This window comes from Primulina eburnea, chromosome 8 (assembly GCF_022965805.1).
Source record: "Primulina eburnea isolate SZY01 chromosome 8, ASM2296580v1, whole genome shotgun sequence".
Taxonomy (NCBI): Eukaryota; Viridiplantae; Streptophyta; class Magnoliopsida; order Lamiales; family Gesneriaceae; genus Primulina; species Primulina eburnea.
The window spans coordinates 40,449,385-40,470,981 of NC_133108.1; the positions used below are offsets into that span (position 1 = coordinate 40,449,385).

General features: G+C 35.8%; 1 protein-coding gene and 1 pseudogene across 1 annotated transcript; both read right to left on the bottom strand.

Annotated features, from left to right (window-relative positions):
- Nucleotides 1-2,978: 2,978 nt before the first annotated feature.
- LOC140839747 (cell division protein FtsZ homolog 2-1, chloroplastic-like) lies at nucleotides 2,979-9,764 on the bottom strand (annotated as a pseudogene).
- A 1,228-nt stretch (nucleotides 9,765-10,992) lies between these two features.
- Nucleotides 10,993-20,416, bottom strand: LOC140839749 (uncharacterized protein At5g03900, chloroplastic-like). Its single transcript, XM_073206681.1, has 13 exons — nucleotides 19,780-20,416; nucleotides 19,548-19,655; nucleotides 19,372-19,472; nucleotides 19,177-19,257; nucleotides 18,483-18,555; nucleotides 18,328-18,393; nucleotides 17,701-17,787; nucleotides 17,262-17,327; nucleotides 12,739-12,881; nucleotides 12,575-12,661; nucleotides 12,433-12,496; nucleotides 11,413-11,556; nucleotides 10,993-11,325 (listed from the first exon to the last, which is right to left on the bottom strand). The coding sequence occupies exons 1-13, from the start codon at nucleotides 20,197-20,199 to the stop codon at nucleotides 11,182-11,184; spliced, it is 1,584 nt and encodes a 527-aa protein (XP_073062782.1). The 5' UTR covers nucleotides 20,200-20,416; the 3' UTR covers nucleotides 10,993-11,181.
- Between the last annotated feature and the right edge of the window lie 1,181 nt (nucleotides 20,417-21,597).

The window sequence follows — 21,597 nt, forward strand, 5'->3', positions numbered from 1 at the left end:
CACCCCCCGAGATCATATGAATCATTCCTCTCGTAGGGTGGTTATCCTCATTCATTCCCCCCCTCGGTTCGACGGGTCCCTGAGGAACATCTTGACCTCGACCTTCCCCTCTCTGCTCCCCGACCCTCTGATTTATCCATGGAGGGCCTTGACCACGTCTAGGAGACGAGCGAGACCTCTGTCGACTCCTGGATGAGGATCCTTCTCGTCTATCCAGCGAAGGCAATCTAGCACTGCTCTTAGCCCTTCGCGACTTCTCCCAGCTCTCCTCGGGCTCCCTCACCTCCGTCACCTCGCCACGACTCCTATCCAGAGGAACATGTGATGAGAATTGTCTTCTGTCCTTAGCTTTAATCTCCTCTCTTTCCCCTGCGCCCCTCTTCCTTCCTCCTCTCTCCGCTCCCTCAACTCCACTCCTCCCAGGTCGCTGCTCCATTCTCTTATGCCGCTGGGCATCTTCAAGATTTATATATTTCTCAGCTCGAGCCAACAGATCATCATAGCTCGACGGAGGCTTCTTGACCAGCGACTTGAAAAACTCCCCTCCTCTAAGTCCCTGGGTAAAGGCACTTATCATGATGTCAGGAGTGACCGCTGGTATTTCCAACGCTACGCTGTTGAAGCGCTGGACAAACTCCCGTAAAGTTTCACCCTCTTGCTGTTTCATTACAAACAAACTCAAGTAGTTTTTTTGGTGCCTTTTGCTACTAGCGAATCGGTGCAAGAAAGCAGCTGAGAAATCCTCAAAAGAGCGTATGGAGTTGGGCGGCAAGGAATTAAACCATTGCTGGGCTGACCTCACCAAAGTGCCCAGAAACACTCTGCACTTGACTCCATCTGAATACTGATGCAACAGAGCTGTGTTCTCAAACCTCCCCAAGTGTTCTTCGGGGTCCGTATGTCCATCATATTCTCCAACGTTTGACTGTCGGAAATTTGGAGGAAGCCCCTCTTCCAAAATGGCGAGGGAAAAAGGACTTCCTTTCTTGGGGGCTGCATCTCTGTTTCCCAATTGCTGCCTCAGCGTCCGTATTTCCCTCCACATCTCTTCCATCTCCGGATTCTCCTCACTCGGGCGGGGTCGCGTCTCCTCCACCCTACTCTGACTTCCCTCCACATTCTCCTCTCGCTCCTGGCGAGCGGTCTGATCTTCTGCAAACATAGACTCTTGATTCCTCTTCATGGCCTCATCCACTATTCGGGTGATAAATTGACCCAACTGTTCTAGGGTCAAGTTCCCCACATTCTCATTGGGACGGGGTTGCTCGACCCTTGTCTCGTGAAGGGGCTGCTCGGTTCTTGTCTATTGACGAGGTTGTTCCTGTCTCGTCTCAAGATGCGGCTGTTCCTGTATTGTCTCAGCACGAGATGGTTCAGGTCCTCTCCGAGGACGTGATGATGCTGAGGTAGCTCTTCCACTCCCTCTCTTACCTACCATATCTACGTCTCAACTCAAACTTCCCACAGACGGCGCCAAGTGATACTCACGGGAAATTTAGGGTCCGCTCCCAGCAAGTGTCACTAGTACAGGCGCAGGGTTTTGAAATGATCCTGAGCCTGAAATCACGAAAAAGATCGTTAGGAGGGGGCCAGGATGGTGTCCTGGCGTAGCCCCTCCGACGCTCAAGTCAGTGACTGAGGATATATGAGGGGTGCAGCTAAGGGTGCTGCTGAAAACGATATATTGAATCGAATTCATTATCATACGCTCAAACCTGGTATTTATAGGAGAATACCTGGGCTTGTCATGGGCCAGTCACCTGTGGGCCTCAGAGATGGGCCGGGAGTTTGGGCCAGATCTTGACCTGTGGGCCTCAGAGATGGGCCGGGAGTTTGGGCCGGATCTTGATGGGTTCATCCCTGGGGTATCAATATATAATTTGTTGTAGAAATTTTTGATATTATGAAGCACGACAAATTGAGACTTAAGTAAAATTACTTTATATTTTTATATAACATCATTGAAGTTAAATTAATATGTTTTATATTTCTTTATTATTTTTATATATGTATTGCCGGAAATTTTCTATTGTAACCGAAAAGTTGGAGGACTAGGGATGTGGCAGAGTCGAGGGGTGGGTGAAACCATTTGCCCATGGCTCCGGTTTTATTTATATCGTATAGCATCACTCAGCTTGACGTAAAAGATAAAATATTGTTGGTTATTTTTCTTTATTTTATCTAATATTTGATTTAAGTTCTACACAAGAATAATGAAATTTATCATTATCTTATATTATATAAGTATATTAATTTATCATTCTTATATTATTAGTCATTCATCATCTCATCGATGAGTCAAATGATGTCTAAAATCATTAAAATTTATATTAGTATATACAGAAAAAATTTTGTGAGACAGATCCTCAATTCAACCCGTCTCATGATATAGATCCATGAGACGATCTCATAGAAAACCTACTCTATCACACACACACACATATATATATATGTATAAAAGTTGAAATCGAGTTGATTTTTGATAATGTATATCAAGTTTTTTTAATGATTTTTGATACTTTGTCGTTATATTCTATTTTTGGTTATTTAGCTTAGTTTTTTGGCAACTTAAAGTTAGTAAGTGTTTTTTTACTTGGTGTGACCCAATATTTATCCCATGTTGTGTCGCATCAATGATTTGACCCCATTCTGGCTCCATTATTTTATGATCAATAATGATTTTATTGACAATACTACCCTCACCAAATATCGAAAAGGTATTTTTCGTTCGTTAAATTTTAATAAATATTATCTTTTGACACAAAAACAAAGGTATATAAAAATATTTAATAAATATTATCTTTTGACACAAACAAAATGTTATCTTTCGTTCGTTAAATTTTATTATTCGTTTAAGTTTTATGCTATATTGAAAGTGTTTATATTTCTATTTCAATATCGTTAGATCATATGAGTTCTCGTATTTTTATTAAACTTGATATATATATTCAGGATCTAATAACTAACGTCTCAACCGGTCGAAAAAGCACTTTGATGTAAGCATATGATATAAAATTCCAAGGAATTCTGACATACAACAGATTCATAGGGACGATTCAGATCGTTCCCACGGCCAGAAAATGGAAATTATGATTCTATCACTCAAAACTGAAATTTCAACAAATTATAATAATAATCAATAATATATTTAACAATCATTCTTTATAGCGAAACCGCCGCAGAAGTGGCATTCCTCCCTTCTTCTATCAGAGAAGCTCTCGCCGACACAACGCTGCTACCAATAGCCGGAGAATCAAACACCTCGCAGTCGATCCACTCCTTGAGCAAATCCTCATGTCCCCATACATCGGGTATCCAGACCCGACCCGCCACCTCCACCCGATGCCTCTTCAGCTTCTCCCGCCCGCTTCCACTCCCCTCCACTGTTCCTCCTGCATTATTCTTCACAGTTTTTGACTTACTCTTCTTCGATTTCGTAACTGTTTTTGTGGATGGATGAGATTGGATTTCGGTTTTTCGATTCTGCCGAGGCATGATTGGGAATGGGATCTAGTTCGGGGAAGCTTCCTCTTGCTTGCTTTATATGGGCAATGGAGGGACTGCTGGCGTGCTGTAAGATTCAGATTCCAATCTTTGTGCTTTTATTTTCTGCACCTCAAAAAATATTAATATGATTCTTTTTGTTTATTGGCTTTTTAAATCTTCTTTTTAGATATTCTTTTAGAACGACGGGATGCGACTGTGTTAGAGCCATGTGTCATCGATTTAATTTTTTGAATATCATTTTAAAATTATAAGATTTTATTATATTATTTTATAAAACACAATAATGTTGATATTTTTTTGAAATATTATTTTTTGTTTTGGTGTTATTCGATTTTAGAGTATGTCTTTTACGACAAATCTTTATCTGTGAGACGGATCAACCTTATCGATATTTACAATAAAAAATAATACTCTTAGCATAAAAAGTAATACTCTTTCATAGATGACCCAAATAAAAGATTCGTCTCACAAAATACGACCCGTGAGACCATCTCACACAAGTTTTTGTCTCGATTTTAAACAATCGATTTAATTAATCATTATTAGAAACATGTAGAATAGCGCACCCACATTTGGTGATGGTAAATGTCATTAATTCTTAATTATAATGTAGATATAGATACATATAGATCGCGTTCATGCGAGTTCGAAAACATTAAATGGTCGATGTTTGGCTCAAGTACTACAAATAACTAGAGTTGTACGTCATTTTATTATCCATATTTAAGTTAGAACTAACGACCTAATAAAATACTATGATTTTAAATAATTATAATTTAGCGGGGAAATGTCATTTTAAGAAATAAATTATTTTTTAAAAAAACATGTCAATGTTAGAAAGGAAGTAATCAACATGCAGTCGAGGGTTCTTTTTCTTTTTCCCGGTAAAGGATTTTTTGTGGATATAATATGAGTTAGATGTTGATATGAAGGAATTTTCATAAAATCGTAGGCCAATAGATTTTGATAGAGGGAGAATAAAGTCATTTTCGCAGTAGCATCTCAATCATTTAATAGGAAATGGACTTGGCTGGTGTTGGATGTTGAAGTAGATATTTGGTTCCAAGGTCGTTTTCTACCACTGTTGCCCTTCATATATATATACTATAAATAGAAATATTGTAATATTGAGTGCTGAAAAACTATAGAGTGAACCAAGTTTCATAAATGAAAATTATTGAAATGTATGATAAGTAAGGTATTTAAGTGTATATGTTGATTTATATTTTTTTGGTAGATTCAATGTACAAAAATGATTTTGATTTGCAAAAATCATTTATTTTGAATATATAACATGCAAATCTAAAATGACACGATGATATTTTTAAAGATGTCTACAATTAACAGTGACTTGCCAGCATTTTGTCCCCAGATGCATATGTACCCTACTTAATCGAGAGTTGTATTCTTTCCCTAGTGAAACTTCAGGAAATCCTCGAAACTTTGGTGAAACTTTTTTTTTTTTATATATAAAAATGACTTTAACGGCGTTGGTTCATAATTATCAAGAAAAAGTGTTGTGCTCAAAACTAAGATTCACATGAAAACACTGTATAGGGTGAAAAAGAAATATTTTACGGTGTAGGATAACGAGGGCCTCCTTTCTTCCTCAAGAACTCTGGGATCTCTACATCGCCAGATGGCCTATTTGAATCTAAAGTAGATGCCTGCATTGATTTTGATTTCGCCTATAGTTACTCATGTGGCTAATGCATAAAAAGATAATGTAGTGTTTTGGGCACAAATACCTGGATAGATTTCCCAGCACTTGCCTCCAGCCTTTTAAACCCAGTGGCTATCAAGGTTATGCTAACCTGTATTATTTACACTGTGTGTATTATAACTCGTACAATAACGACCAAGTTAACTGGCCGTCTAATATGTTCGCCTAACTTAACTTAATATCTTTACTAAATTATACTTCCTGACCAAGAACCTCTCTGAATCGTAGACAAATATAAACATGGAATAACTGGTGGGGGTCGATTAATGATATTGGTATGAAGTTTATGAATAGTAGTCTCAAGTGAATAAACTTACTTGACCACTTAGTGAAGGATCTATCACAGCACCAAATATCAAGTTGGCATTTGGATCCACAAGGTCATATATAACCTCTGCAGCAGCATTTACCTGTTGTTCCACATTTAAAAACATATGCTGAAAGAATTATATGCAAATTGGAAATGTGACACCTATATCTCCATAGCATAACGTTATTGATAAACCTATCATGCACCCTTCTATGTACATGGAACACAATTTTCCCAGTCAGCATCTGAATCTGATTTCTCCACGTTCGACCCCAGTTGGCCACAATTTTGCCATGCAAGATATATCATAATGGGAGTTTATTTGAAAACCCCTCAAGATCATGTGGCCAAATCGACGCATCATGTGTGTGGTGCAAATGAATTGAGTCAGCTTGCAAGGTCTTGAGTATACACAAATATTATTCTTTTGATATTCAAAATTATTGAAGACCAAACTTGTACATATTCAAATATATTTTCTAGCAAAATTGAAGCTTGAGGTATCATTCAAACACTCATTAAATAAAAATTGATAATTAAATTTAAACAAGAAAATCGAACTATAATTCAATGTTTAGTTTTAGCCAAACTCAAGCCAAAATAATTAATTAATCGATCTTTGAGCTAGTTTAAAATATTTAAACTCAAGCTCAAATATGACAATTTAATTAGTATTCAGCTCGACTGAGTTTGTTTGCAGCCCTAGGAATGTGAACATTGATGTTAATTTAAACATCACAATAAATTCGCTCGCAGCCATACGAAAGCAATAGTGTACAGGGTTGTAAGATTTGGTTAATTTAATAGAATTTTCGCGTTATTCTTTCCTTTCCGAAGATATGGCAATGATGTCTATTGAAACAACATCTGAACTCATACTCAGATATAAAACAAAGTAAAAAAAGTTCAGTGAAGGAACTACCTCAGACAATGTTAAATCAGTACCACCAGTTATATTCCAAACAATTCCAGTAGCTCTCTCTATGCCAATATCCAGTAAAGGAGATTGAATGGCATTTAATGCAGCATCTCTCGCCCTGCTCTTTCCTTTATAGTTGTAATGACAATATTAAAAACTTAAACTCAACAAGAAAGTGGCAGAGTGATCAAAACATCGTATGAGTATGGTAATTGTTTATTTATCAATTTAAATCATATTCATCAATAGACAGGTATTTTTTTCTATCGCATTAATTAGAAAAGAGTAATACATATGATTAGTTAGGTGATTCGAAAACAAACGCGGTGCTCAGCATTTCTTTTATATATATATATATATATATATATATATATATGTATGTATATATATATATATATATTTTTTCACTTGGTAAAATCCATGATTATACATATTTTTTTTATCAGACCATGATTATACATATTCTTCTCTATTGTTCCTACCCTCGTACATACACGGGATTCATGTAATTTTTTGTGCTTGTTCCTCAAGACTATGGCACTTCATCAATCCCATTTCATTTACCACACACCGACATTTTAGAAGTCCCAAGTATTTCACTACTTCAAAATAATATATATTATTGTTATACTATACAAAACTTAAAAATTTCAAAATGATATCTACCAGATCACATGCGAAACATTGATTGCAACAATTATGAGAAAAATCACAATGAAATGATAATAACATTAAACACAAAACAGAGTAACACAAATAACTCTTGATAATACCTGTTGCAGTTCCAACACCCATTAACGAAGAACCTGCGTTAGCCATAACAGCTCTCACATCAGCAAAATCTACATTTACTAGTCCCGGAATCTGCAGATAATGCACCACAAAGTCAATCCCATGACACCCTTAAAATTTCGGAAACAATCAAATAAACACTTGACAAAAATATTCCAAGGGAGTATTTGCAACCTCTATAAAAAGTGATTCTTCACTATCCAATTTTACAAGTCAGTTTTTTGACTTTCTTAACCCCAAATTTTGCTTCCGCTTTTGTTCAGTTTAATTCAAATCCAGAAGTTGTTCTCATGCTTATTCATATTCTACAAAAGTAATTATGGTATTTTGATAATTAAATGTAATTTTTTCTGAACACTCTAAACCCCAATATTTTTATCTAATCTAAAAGTACCCTTACATTCATTTATAGTTCACAACACACCATCAATCAAAATCTCTTGCAAACACTCCAATAAGGGTATTTTGGGTATTTGTTAAAAACTAGTATTAGAATAATTTATTTACCAAATACTATTTTAAACTTAACAAATTTTCAGCTTTTTACCTTTATTTTGAATTACTACTTACTTCTGATTTTTCCCGATTCATCCTTTCTCCCCAAATTTAATATTTTCTAAAAGCATAATCTTTTGCAAACACTCCCTGAATAATATTGAACAACTGGCACGCTTACAAAACAATCACACATGCATACGAATGCAAAAGATCTATACTCACGTAAACTAGCTAGATCTTTACACCCCGAGAGTATCATGCTTTCTAAAGAAACATAAAATTTTAGTAAGAGTTAACATCTTTCAAAATGAAAACTGAAAGCTCTCTAAGAAAACATAAATGCAGATGAACCCAAATTAAAATGAAGTACAAGATCCACTAAAAAAAAATGAAAACCACATATGAGCAGACATACCGTGATTATATCTGATATACCACGAACTCCTTGGCGTAGAATGTCATCAGCAAGATTAAACGCTTCTGTTACTGGCGTTGATGGGGAAACTGCAGTCAGTAGTTTATCATTTGGGATGACAATTAGAGTGTCAACATTTTCTCTTAAAGCTGCAATTCCTTCTTGGGCTTGAACAGCTCTTCGCCTTCCCTCGAAAGAAAAGGGTGTGGTGACTATACCAACAGTCAAAATACCCATAGACTTGGCAATGCCAGCAATTACAGGAGCTCCACCAGTCCCTGTTCCACCACCCATCCCAGACTGCAGATTTTTCAGGATAAGAGACGAGGAGAATTATGCATCCTCAGTTACTAGTCTATTTCTAAGAAATGTAGAAAATGTAAACACCCACAAAGAAAATTTTGAAAGTTACTGGTCATTTTCAATCATCCAGGTCTCAACAGTATAAAAATAACATAAACTATATTTAAAACAATTCTTCATCCAGGTTTCAAGCATATAAAAAATAACAAAAAATATGTTCTGAAACAATTGACAAATTCACTATCATAGAGAAAGAACATAAGACCGTTATTCCGGTGGACCATGGAGTATATAAATAGCCAAAATAGGAATTAAGAATTATAGCTGCAAAAAAAATGAGTATCAATCATGGATATTCAAAAAACCGTTGTACAATTTGCTATTTGTCCATAAAAGATATCAGCAAAGATTGACATGACAAGTTTTTCAGCTGAGCATCAGCACATAATAAAAAATTGAACAGTCATCCAACGATCCCATATTCCGGTGATCACTTGAGAACTTACGAACAGTTTCAGAAAATTGATTATCGTTAATTTTTTAGAGACAAATTTCAATGAAAGAAATATCAATGCCAGTGATAAGACCGAACAACAAATTATGATAGCATGAGAGAGTTTCATACTCAGTGCCAAAGGAGAATTGGCCAGTAAATGCTGAACTTACGGTCACGAAGATCATGTCCGCCCCATTAACCGCATCCTCTATGGCTTTTTTTGCTTTCTTTAGCAGCACTCATACCAATATCTGGATTCCCACCGGCACCGAGTCCTCTGGTCAGCTCTTGGCCAATCTGCAACCGATGCTCAGAGAGGACTGGTGAAGCCCTCATGGCTTGTATATCCGTGTTGACAATCCAAAACTCGATACCCTCCATTTGACTCTCTATCATACGATTAACAGCGTTAGAGCCACCACCTCCAACACCAATAACCTTGATTTTAGCCTCATTATTATTGTACGAAGTGGACGAACCTATCAAGCTCTCAGCAACACTTCCACTCCAACTATCCTGTTTTGGCTGGCCAATTGTAATGTTTGTATCTCCTCTAAGCATTGAGATATCAGGGTGTAGATTTAGAAGCTGGTCCTTGCTCTGAAATTGATCGAACTTGTGAGAGTTTGCTAAAAATTTGAACTGGGGGAAACTCAAGCCACATTTTTGACTCATAACTGAAAACCCATTCTTATCTTCCACTATTTTTAAGGGGAAAACTCTTGCTCCAAGAACAGTGGACGCCCCTATTGATCTTCGAGTATCTGGGGCACTGAAATAAGGGGATATGCACGCAGTCATTCTAAAATACAAAATTCTAAGCCGAGTAGCTCCTTTCTGATTCCGCTGTCCCTGTAAAACAACAGTATGAAGTTAAACCCAAAACGATGGCTTTTTTTTTAATGCCCTGCTTCTGTCAGTGATATATTTTTTAAAAAATTTAACAAATATGAATAAGAAAAATTTATTAGAATTTGCCCAAGCAGAACATGATAAACCAAGTGAATATATCATTAGATATAACACATATTCGATTCAACTGCATAAAATTAAAACTGAAATCACGAGCATATCATCATAAATTAAATTCCAAAAAATTCAGATATCACCAAATTAAAAACTTAAAAAAACCCTAAATAAACTCAAAAAGGCATAGCCGCCAAAACTTCACAAACCACTGAATGAATCTCCTACAAAAGAAATCAATGAACTAACCGAAGGACATCTAAAAAGTGACTAAATTCAATGAACTATCAGTAAGCAAGCGTACTAAACGAGAAGAAACAAACAAGAAGCGCAAGTCACTCAGAACAGTAACAGCATAAAAATCGCTGGTCACATGAATACCTGCAGCCGCAATGCAAGAGATACGACGACCTCCTTGAATTTCAGTTATGGCGGAAGGACGATGAGATATCGCAGCGAACACTTATGGTAGACTAGACTAGTAGCTAATATAACAAAAATTTCGCAGTCGGCGGGGCAACGCATTGGCTCGGTACGAAGAGGCCAGGAAGCAGAGTGGAGTGGAGCGGGCTGACATGCCCCACGACATGGATTTGCCAGATTTGGTGTTTGAATTTTCTATTTGTTTTCTTTTCCAAAAAAACTGTTTATTTAATTTTATTTACCACTCAAACTATTTTTAATTTTTATTCTTCCGATATAATCCACATTTTCATCGATTATAAATTGATAGTGTGAATTTGTTTGTAGTCAATTAAAATTAATTAATATAATAAAAATATTTATTTGGTTTAAAGTTTATATTAAAAAAATCCTGATCGAACCGGTTACATAAGATCTTGAAAATTTATACGATGTATGAAAAATTAATAAGCATAAGGTTTAGAAATTTATAAAAGTACTTTCAATTTTTAAAATTCGAAATTTTTTTGAATAAAGTAGCAATTAAATTATACTTTGTCGCAGATATTTTATCAAATCGGAAAACTTTTGAGGAAAAAACTGAAAAAGAGCTGAGAACAAGTAGTTTTGATTTCAAACATATTCAAGAAGTGATTGCTGCTTACTAAAATTTTTTAAATAACAAAGCAATCAATCTTTTATTATATAATTTACACACTACCTCCAATTTTGTTCCTAAAATTTTCTGCATTTTTAATAAATAATACAATATTGTACAAAAATGCAACTAGGGAGTAGAACAAACATGTGGTTGGGGACAAAGGTATGAATCAAACCTTGATGATTCTGTTTACTCAGACCTTTCAATCTCTTTGAACCTTCGGTCCCATTCACGGGTCTCATAATCTTGATCGAAAATGTCCTTCTCAGTGCTGTAAACAATTCGATCTTGTCCTATGAACGTCTTTTGGGCCATATCCCGAGCACTCAGAAGCTGAAAATTGAAATGGATTGGTACACTCGAACGATCAAAATAGGAGACCGAAATGTCTACAAGTCGTGGCATATAGTTAGCGTTTACCTTTCGCCTCAAGGAAAGATCAGGTGATTCGAGTGCCTTAGCACGCTGTTCCCTGGCTTGATTCCTTTTAACAATTTTAGAGTTCGTATTTTGAACCAAAAACCACCGTATCAATGGAATGGCAAAGAAAGACCCAGCATATATCTGTTGAGATGAAAATGAACATTAAAATGATATTGCAGAACGTAAAACTCATTCAGATTAGCATGGGAAAGTAAAACATGACATGTACTTAAAATAGCTGGAATGGGTTTCAAGACCAAAGACGATACTGAGGAAACAAGGTGAATAGGTGATGACACACTATTGTTATACCCGATCAAAATAAGGAGCAACTGCATAACAAATGATAAAATCTACTTCACTGATTCTTCTGACTAGAATAATGAAATTCAAAACAAAAATTAATGAATCTTGAAAATGATAGGTAGACACCAAATATCGAAATGTTGTATAAACAATTAATGATGAGATATTACGTCTCCATCTAATAAACAATTAATGATGAGACATCACACCTCCATCTAATCCAACAGCAACAGAGGGCAAACAAATATTTATCAAATCCTTCTTACCACAGAAAATTTTTAAGCCGAAGTTGAGTAGACAAGACTCATATCCCAGGCAACGTTCAAAAATTTAAAATTTTATGATTTGCAAAAGAGCACTCATTGTTTACTAAGACGACATGAAGAGAAAGATAAGGATGTCTCGACTTTTTTGTTAATTCATCGTTACAGGTGAGTTCGGTAAATATCTCAAAAGAGATCCACAACCAATCAAAGGTCACACAAGCATGTGCTACGAAAACAAAAACTTGAACCCATATCATTGAATGATGTGAACATATTGATTGCACCATCCACATACCAAGGAAACAGAAAACACTTGAAAATTCCAGGTACCATTATACACAAAATGCGATATCTGGAGTATTAAACTTGAGTATCACAGTTTGCCTTCTAATTTGGTTCAGATAAAGCAATCCAACTAAGTAGGTGGACATGAGCTGTTTCATACCTGAAGTATGGGAAATATGTCGGAAACAAATGATATGAAACCCCTTGGTTCAACTGTCATATTCCTTCATGTTACAATTCAGTAAAAAATTTAGAGAGTAGATGAAAAGCAACCACATTAAGCAATGCAAGCTGAATCGTACTTCAACATGGAACCAAGAATTAAAACCCCAAAAAGATTAAGTCCACCAAGACCAATCACCATTGCCCTCTCTGAAGCACTAGTTTTGCTGCAGAAATATTTCTGATGTTAAATCACAGAACTTTATGTTACTAACCAGATAAAGATGAAGACTAAAAAGGATACCTAAATTGCCATATCTTTTCCTTAAAAAACTTTTCAACTCCACCGACCCAATCAGCCCATTTTTTTCCAACATATTCCTTCCGCCCACTCCTCTGGGAGGCTGCAGTGCGTTGTAGGGATGGAAAACGGTATAAAATGTTCCCCTGTATTCAACACACAGTTAAGAAATCCACACAACGCATCACGTTTGCACAAGATGGCGAGTCGCTGATTTTGTAACTGGTTATACTAGACACCTAAGGATTATTGTAATGTCCCGAAGAAAATTTAAAAGTCCACGTAAGCCACATACATGCAAATTATTAAATTTCTTTGGTATTTTATTAAATTCTTTTAAAGCATAAAATGCATGTTTATTTTATTAATTTGTGTCTAATTATTTTTATGCATTTTATGCATTACTATTGCATGGTAGAATTTATTTCATGATATTTTAAAGGTTCATGCATTAAAGATTTTTTTTAAGTTGCATTTCGCGTTCAAACTAGGATCGGAGACCGGAGAATTTTCAGAGAAATTATTTTAATTACACGATTTATTTTTATAAATTAATATAAGGTGTTTTAAAGTGGATTTTTCAAAAATGGGATTTTATGGGGTATTTTTACCCGCGGGACTTTATTTTTAACTGTATGCGAATTTTATCGAATCAGATGACCTTTTAATGGTTCGGCTAATATTTTCAACATCTTTCCATTACGAAATAATTTTTGGGAGTGCATTTAGATTTAATGGGCTTACTTTTAATCTTATTGGACTTATAATTCTTTTAAAAACCTTTAAAATACAATTGTGGCCCATTAACATATTATTAACTATATAATTAAGCTACTAAATACCATTTACCCTAAACCTAAACTTTGTACCAGCCGACACACCATTCATAGCACCATCTCCCTCTCGTTTTCATCAATTACAGCTATAGGCCCCATCGGTTTTCCACTTGTTCTTGCAGGATTTCCTCCGGCCTTCATCTCGTGTCCCTTGTGTGGGTGTGCATCATTTAAGGCACGTTTGTATATTCCTTCTCTCATCATGCACTCCAATATTAGGCTGTAATATGTGTATTTGTATGCAAAGTTTCAATCAGCCGACACTCCCCCATTCAGAATTCTTCACCTCGGTTTCAGAATTTAAACCCAGCTGGTGGCCTTGCTTTTCAATTATTCTTGCAAAGAAAATCCTTCGGCGTTGCATTGTTGCTCAATCCTTCGACCGCCTCGCATTTTACTCTTCAAGGCACGCATTGTACTTTTATTTCTGCATCATACATGCTAGATACTTGCTGTTACGTGGGTTTATGTGCATAAAATTCTTGATATTGCATATAACGTAGGAAGGCTTCGGTTTTGTTCATAGTTCTTGCACCTTCTTCATCCAACTCACGTTTCTTGTTAGTATTTGTGCAAGGGGCTGCTAAATGCATGATGCAAAGGGCTGTATGTGTCGTGTGTAAGGGCAAATGAATAAGGGAGTCTCGGTTTTTCCAAGCTCGAAGGGGAAAAGCTCGGGATAGTAGCCATTGTGGTGGTTGAGTACAAGATCAGAAGTTTGGGTTTCGTTGTTCGATTCTGCACATGGGTTGGTCTAGGGCTTTTGGCTATGGTTTAGGAAGTCTCTAAGGGTCCTAGGATGAGTCTAATTAAGGTGGTTCGTGGCTTGGTTGGCTGGAGAAAGCTGTACAACCAGAAACATGAAAACTGCACAGTTTGAGTCCCTTGTAGCTGCTGTCATGTTTCTGAATTTTTGGGGCTTAGGCGCTGGTTCTGAGTTAAAAAGGGCTTAACCATGGTCTTAAGTTATGTCTAAGGGTTAAGTCTAGGGCCTGGTTCGGGTCCGGTTTGAGTCGGTTTAAGCATGAAGTCGGTAGAAGCATGCTAGGGTCAAGGCTAGAGTTGGACGATGGCTTGCTGGAATTTCCAGCAGCTGTTCAGGGTCTTGTTCGAAGGTCTAAGGGGGCTGGCTTAGTGGTTTTAGAGCCTTTTAAGTGTTTAGAAAGGGTGGAAAAAGGTTGGTAAGATTTTGGTTAAGTTTCGGCTCGATTCGGATTAAAACCTAGACCTTGAGCTAAGTTTTAAAAGAATTGGTTAAGTTGTAAAATGGGCTCGAGTTCACGTCTAGGAATGCTTATAAATATGTTTTGGGATATTTTAAGGAGTTTGGTAAGTTTCGGGTCAAAATGATGAGTTTTGGAATTATTCGTGATATAATCGCCGCAGGAAACGTTAATTAAATAATTAATTGAAATACCTAGATTTAAGCTTAATAAAATTATGGAAAATTATATTTAAGCTCAAATAATTTTTAGAAGTCTAAGTTTGAGAATTTTATGCTAAGATTTGGTTTAATTCGGAATTAAAACGCATTAATATGTTATATTTAAAAATTAATTTAAAAGTCATCGATTTAAGCCAAATAAAAATATGAGAAAATTCTTGTAGGCTTAAATAATTATTTGGGACATGTTAGAGCCAATGGAATTAAGAAAATGTCAAAACGTGGATTTTTACGTCTAGGGGTGAAACGATAATTTTTGGGTTTCCAGGGGCAAAATGGACATTTTGTACCCGATGTGAGATATTGGTCATGGCAGCGCCCTGAGCACATATTATCATGCTTTTAAATGTTTATGCATCATGTTTACGATTTTTACGCAATTATGATAAATACGGTGCATGCTTGGTTTAAAGGAAAAATTACGTATATGCATGATTTTATTAAGTGATGAATATGACGACACGTTTTGAAGGAAGTGATTTAGTTGTGACTAACACGATGATACGATGACATGATGATATGATTGGAGATATCGTAAGGGAAAAGGCCCCAGAGGGAGCCCGTTTACGGGAGAAGGCCCCAGAGGGAGCCCGACGATCGTATTTCCATTGACATGATATGATGACATGATAGGCTCGGGCTCAGTTGACGGGTGAGAGTGTCGCTGATGTCCCCCGCCGCCGGGTACCGCGGTTACACGTAGATGGATCCATCGACTGACATGATGACACGAAAGTCACAGCTAATGAACTGATTATATGATGACATGGGATGACATGTTTTGATACGATATGATTTTACACGCCACGTATACGTATATCATGACATGAGATGACATGCTTTGACACGATACGATTTTTCACGACATGTTTACGTTATGTTTTAAGTTCATGAAAGATATGTTGAGTATGATATTTTTCACTGCTGTGTGCTACGTATATGTACTTGTTATTACTGGTACAGGTGTGTTGAGTCTTTAGACTCACTAGGCGTGTGTGATGCAGGTGAGCTATATGATGAGGAGACTGTAGGTGCTGAACTCTGAGTAGGCAGACTTGGTGCGGTGACATGACCCGAGGACCACATGTTTTCCCGCATTACGATTTATGAGATTGAGAGGAGATTAATATTTTTATACGTTGATGAATTTAAGATTTTTACTCGTTTATGTTTATGTATGATTTTGGATGAGTTTTGTTAATTTAAACTGCACTATTTTTACGGTAAGATAATTATGATTATTTTAAATGTTATTTCGAAAATGCGATCTTTATAAAAAAAAAAATTTCCGCCTTTTAAAAATGAGTGAGACGTTACAATTATACACCAAACATGCATTTGCGAGCAGCTCCAAGTGATTCTGCAAATCATATTCGACACTCGAATATACAGCAGCGGGCAAGGCACTAAACTTGATTGGGAGAACGATTTGACTCACCACAACTCAGGATTATACAAAAACTTGCATTTATGTGCATCATACCCTTAACTAGCCACAATTGAAGGATTAAACCACAAACTTGCGTTTGTGTGCATCATACCCTTAACCAGGACAATTGAAGGATTAAACCACAAACTTGCATTTAATATCAGCTCCAAGCGAGACAACATATCATAACTCGTCGTCTTGAATTTAGGATATGCAGTTGATCAAGCAAGGGCAAATCATTAAGTGGCACTGGACATGGAATTAAGCTTGATTGATAAGATGGGTTTGAGTTACCACAACTCAAAAGGTATACAAAACTTGCATTTATGGGCATCTTATAATCCTTAAATCTCTTCTTTACTTAAAATGAACTTAAGTTTAACAATCTTCCAACCCAGTCAAGAAATGCAAATAATCCAACACAGTTCAACTACAAATTAATGCGAAACTAGTGACAAATTAAGAATGCCCATGTTATTCTAGGGATATTTCACATACCACAAGGAGTAGGACTGGAAAAAATTACAATATAAAACCTTAAATGAGTATAAAATCTTCGTTTGGTCCTAACAACTATCCTCTACCTTTACTATCCAGTGCCGGCTTAAATAACCACTCACATTTCAAAAACCAACAGTGGTTCGATGTTTTAACCGTGTTTTCAACTAGTAACTTGAGTGTGCATAATGTGGAAAGAGACGACGCTAGATGTACAAGCAAAACATTCACAACTTCTATCAGTATACTAGAAAATTCATAAAGTTTACATGCGCAGAAAGGGAACATAATTAAAATTCACAAGTCAAAGAGGACAAACCTCTTCATCTACTTCTGGCTGACCATCAAATCGCAGAAGCACAGGTAATATGTATGAATCATCATCCTGGGTGATCCGAACGACAATAGAGTAAATTAGGCAGAATTCTCACAAGAATACAATAACAAAAAACGGCCACAGACGTCCAAATAGAGTAAGCTGACATAAAAATAAAAACAAAAACTTGGTACATACCAAAGTGGTATGAGCTTGAACAAACACAACCTACATATATTAATAGACGACCAAACCTGGTAGAAAGTAGAAACAGGTTTGGCTTTGTTTTAATGATGATAAAATTAAAATGTTCTCGACATTTTTGGTATGTCTCTTGAAATCACCGAGAAAAGATTGGACGTCTAGAAAGTTCGTGATGCTTCAAACATGCAATAGCCAACTGAGAACTGGCTTTTGGTGATGAGTATCAGACTGAAGATACCTTATTATCTGTAGTGTCCAGATCAAGATATGGAGCTAATTCCTCAGCAATCACAACACCACCATTTGAAGCTATATATTGTCCAATCTGTAGATTACCGAGGACAAAAGAAGTGTAAAAGCCCAAATTTTTTTCAATACAAGTTTGTAAACGATTTTCGGTATGAAAATGAGTTGAGAGCATGCCCTATTCGTATTAAATGGCCTAGTAAGAATAAAAAAAATGAGACCCGATCAGTACCGTAACATTTCAAAAAGGATCTTAGAGTCAAGGATCTCATCTCTAATCATTCCTACTGCAAACCAAAGCATATTTTAATGCGTCCTTTAACAGATCTGACAGATTGGTGGCGCATTAAGTATTTAATCTGAGCCTTCAAATAGCTTAACAATCAGTTCGAAACAACATTGGTAAAAAAATTTAAAATAAGTAGCTTAAGAATCAGATCCCATGCACTTAAGATATATATAGAATAGAGAGAACTATATCAGTAGGGTATGAACAAATATTACGAAAATACTCAGAGACGATGGAAAGAAAATAAGGATGTAGGGTGATCATTTAATTAACATTTAGCAATGAAAACATTAAAGCAACGGACCACTGAAACCAGTGCTCAAGTATTACCAACTTCCACCTCTCTTCTTCAATACCTTGATTGGGATCTCCATCCCCAAATACAAAGGAGAAAACCTGAACAAATTATAAATACCAAGTATTCATCTTTTAATGGGTAAAAAATAACGAAAAGCTCATAAACTTTAGCTGGAACTTTTGCTCACTGATTCAATAAAATTAGTCCCACCGTCACCTTCTCTGAACTGCCGCCTCCTGTAATAATATGGATCCCAATACCTGGATAATTGATTGACAAGTGAGATGAATAGAAAATTCAGTCCCAGGCCTATATAGAAAATGAAATCATAGGTAGTGTGGGGCCTTGCTTCAACCAAATCAGATCATGCTAACTTTATTGAAAAAGCTCAAGTATTAGACCAGCTAAAGAGAATCGAACTAGTTACTTGCTAGTCCATATTTATGACAGAGCAATCGACTTTCCTCAATCCTCAGCACTCAGTACATAAAATTTCGGACTCAAAAACTCTCGAGGTCTTATTTTATCGTGTTTCTTATTGCTGGTAACATTACAGGAATCAAAGGGAAGGGAATGCTATCGTTTGCCTAACATTAAAAAGCACCAGGTTTCCTTCGTGGTTAATATTTCAATGTAATTAAAATACTTCGCTCTTATCGTCTGATGACAGACAAGCTGTAAAATTAGATTCATGAAAGATTTCAAAAGTTTAGTGTTTTTTTTTCAAATTTTTCTTCGATGGACAATAGTGCAACAACTTTTAGGTGAACAACAATATCAACAAGCAGAAAAACCAAACAAGAAGCTCGGCTACTTAGAATTTTATATCTTTTTAAATTATTTTATTATTAATTCCACATAGAACATGAGTTGGAGATTACCAAAACAAATCAGTCGGACTTAAGTAAAATGTGAAACCAGAGTTATAGGATCTTCCTCTTCTTCCACGATTGTCCTCCTCTCTGTTGAAGACCAAAAAATGGAAAAGAACAAAAAGTCAGAAAATCAAGGCACACGTGTTCACCGTATCCATGAAAATTCTTTCAACTCCAGGCAAGTAAAGATGATTACTGTACCGACTGCTCGAAATTATTGCTATTATTGTGGTATACACCAGAACAATGGACGCAATCAGTGCTGTCCCAAAGGAAACCCTCACTAAATACTCTGCCGCCATCTGACACCAAAAACCTCGTTCCAATCAAATGAATATAACTTACAAAAGACTTATATTTACGCAATGATTCCATACCTTCCCCTTCTCCAGTAAAGGTTCGAATTTGATCTTAAATGACTTAGCCCCAAGGTTGGATCGATAATTCTTTGGAAACACATACAAAACATCCCCTTCATCCGACACCTGTTAAAGAAAGATCATCAAAAACATATGTATGATAATTTCCACAATGTAAACATCCCAGTTTGATATTGTCAAACAGATGCTTCAAAACGACAGTACAAACACATAAAGTCCAAAAAATGACCTCCAAGAAGCCATTTGTATCGGCAGCGAGAGCCTGAAGAGCCTTTTGAGCTTCACTCAACTTAAGCCCCGCCTTGCTTGCCACATCACCTATTGTAACTCTCCTCCCGCTCGAGTCAATGGCAGCCATAGCCCGCTCCCTAACATCCTTAGGCAATTTATCACTCTCAACTCTGCCCCCCGGCCTAATATCAGACGTAGTCACGACATCGTCATTACCACCCCCACTTCCGCTGCTGCTGCTGGCCGTAATTAAAGAAACAGAGGCTTTTCCACACCCAAGCCTTCTACCTGTAGGAATAATCGGCGATTTCAGCGGCGAGAAATAGTGAATCTGGGAGGGTTTCAGCGGTTTGTGGGTAAGGGTCAAGATGTGGGACTTCGGAGAAATAGTAAAGTAGCAGATGGACATAGATGCCATATATTGGTTTGTTTTCGACAATTTTGAGAGCTTGGTAAACGCTTGAATTAGGGTTTTAGGCCATGATTCAAATGATTTCAGAGTAATTATAGTCTAATACTTCCCGTCTTTGAAATGGCAACCATTTTGCTTGGTGAGGAAGACGACATCTCTGAAATCTGAAGATGAGGGCGAAATGGAAGAGGGAGGATCACGCAGTAAATGTACAATATTACCCTGCAGAAATATAATGGAATTAATATATAAAATTATTTAACTATCTAATTATTTATTCACTGAAAACCTGGCTTTCAGTCTCTAGTCGTCGATTTTTTTTGTGTTCAGTCCTTAGGTACTTTTTTAGTACCATATTTCCACATGAAGTGTACCACATTTTATATGACATAGTACCACAATTTTGTAGATAAGAAGTGAACTCAAAAAAATGTTTTGATTGATGATTTTTCATCAACTTCCGACTAAAAACTGACATGCTATCAATTTTTTTAAAAAAACTTTAAAATCGTGCTTGTTTTGAAATTCTTGTCAAAAATAATAAAATGCTCGTTTTTTTGCAATATAAATTCAAAAATATGTACAAACTGAACATATACAGTGTAACAAGGCAACTACTCATCTCCCTTCACACATATTTTTATCTCGAGAGAACACCGGAAAAAACACCGGAGACGTTTCGAGATAGAAAAAAGAGAGTATTTTCCAATTAAAAAAATCTATTAAAATTTTTTGAAGTGATTTTAAGAAAATTTTAGATTTGTTACACGAAGAATTTCAGTAAATTATTTCAAAAATCAATAAATTTTTGGATAACTCTCAATTTTTATTGAGTTTTAAAAAATGGAGTTTAATAATATGTGACTTTTTTAATTTAATTAAATTAAATTAAACATAATAAAAGTCATGAATGAGTTTTTAAAAGTGCAGAAATGATTAGATTAGCTGGTGGAAGACGAATCAAGCTAGTCTATGCTCCTCCTGGAGCATTACTCCCCCTCCCTAAAATTGAGACACGTGTCTTATTTTATTTTATTTTTTTTTTTTATATATTTGTTTTTCATTTTCTCCTATTTTTTAATTTTGTTTTTTTAAAAATCTAAATTTATTATTCACTCTTGCTTCTAATTATTTTTTTTAATCATTTTTTGACCATTAATATGATTATATATATTAATTTAAAATTTTCAAAATCTAAATGCTAGAATTTAAATATTCCAAGAAATTGTTCGTATATTTTTATTTTTAATTATCTAAACTAAATTGGAAACAATTTTTATTAAAAAAATATATTTAAAAGAAATAAAATAAAATTATGAATTGTTTTAAATAATTTTAAAAATTAATATTAATTTTTACTCCTTTAAAATAAGAGGATAAGTTTAAAAGTAATAAGAATATTTT

Bases quoted from the DNA above. Each gene is read 5' to 3' on its own strand.
- LOC140839749 (XM_073206681.1), bottom strand. From the start codon at position 20,199: ATGGCATCTATGTCCATCTGCTACTTTACTATTTCTCCGAAGTCCCAC. The intron at 19,656-19,779 runs GTCATTTTTTGG...TTTCTTTAACAG, and splicing joins ATACAAATGGCTTCTTGGAG to GTGTCGGATGAAGGGGATGT. The intron at 17,788-18,327 runs GTAATACTTGAG...GGTAATCTACAG, and splicing joins AAGAAGAGAGGTGGAAGTTG to ATTGGACAATATATAGCTTC.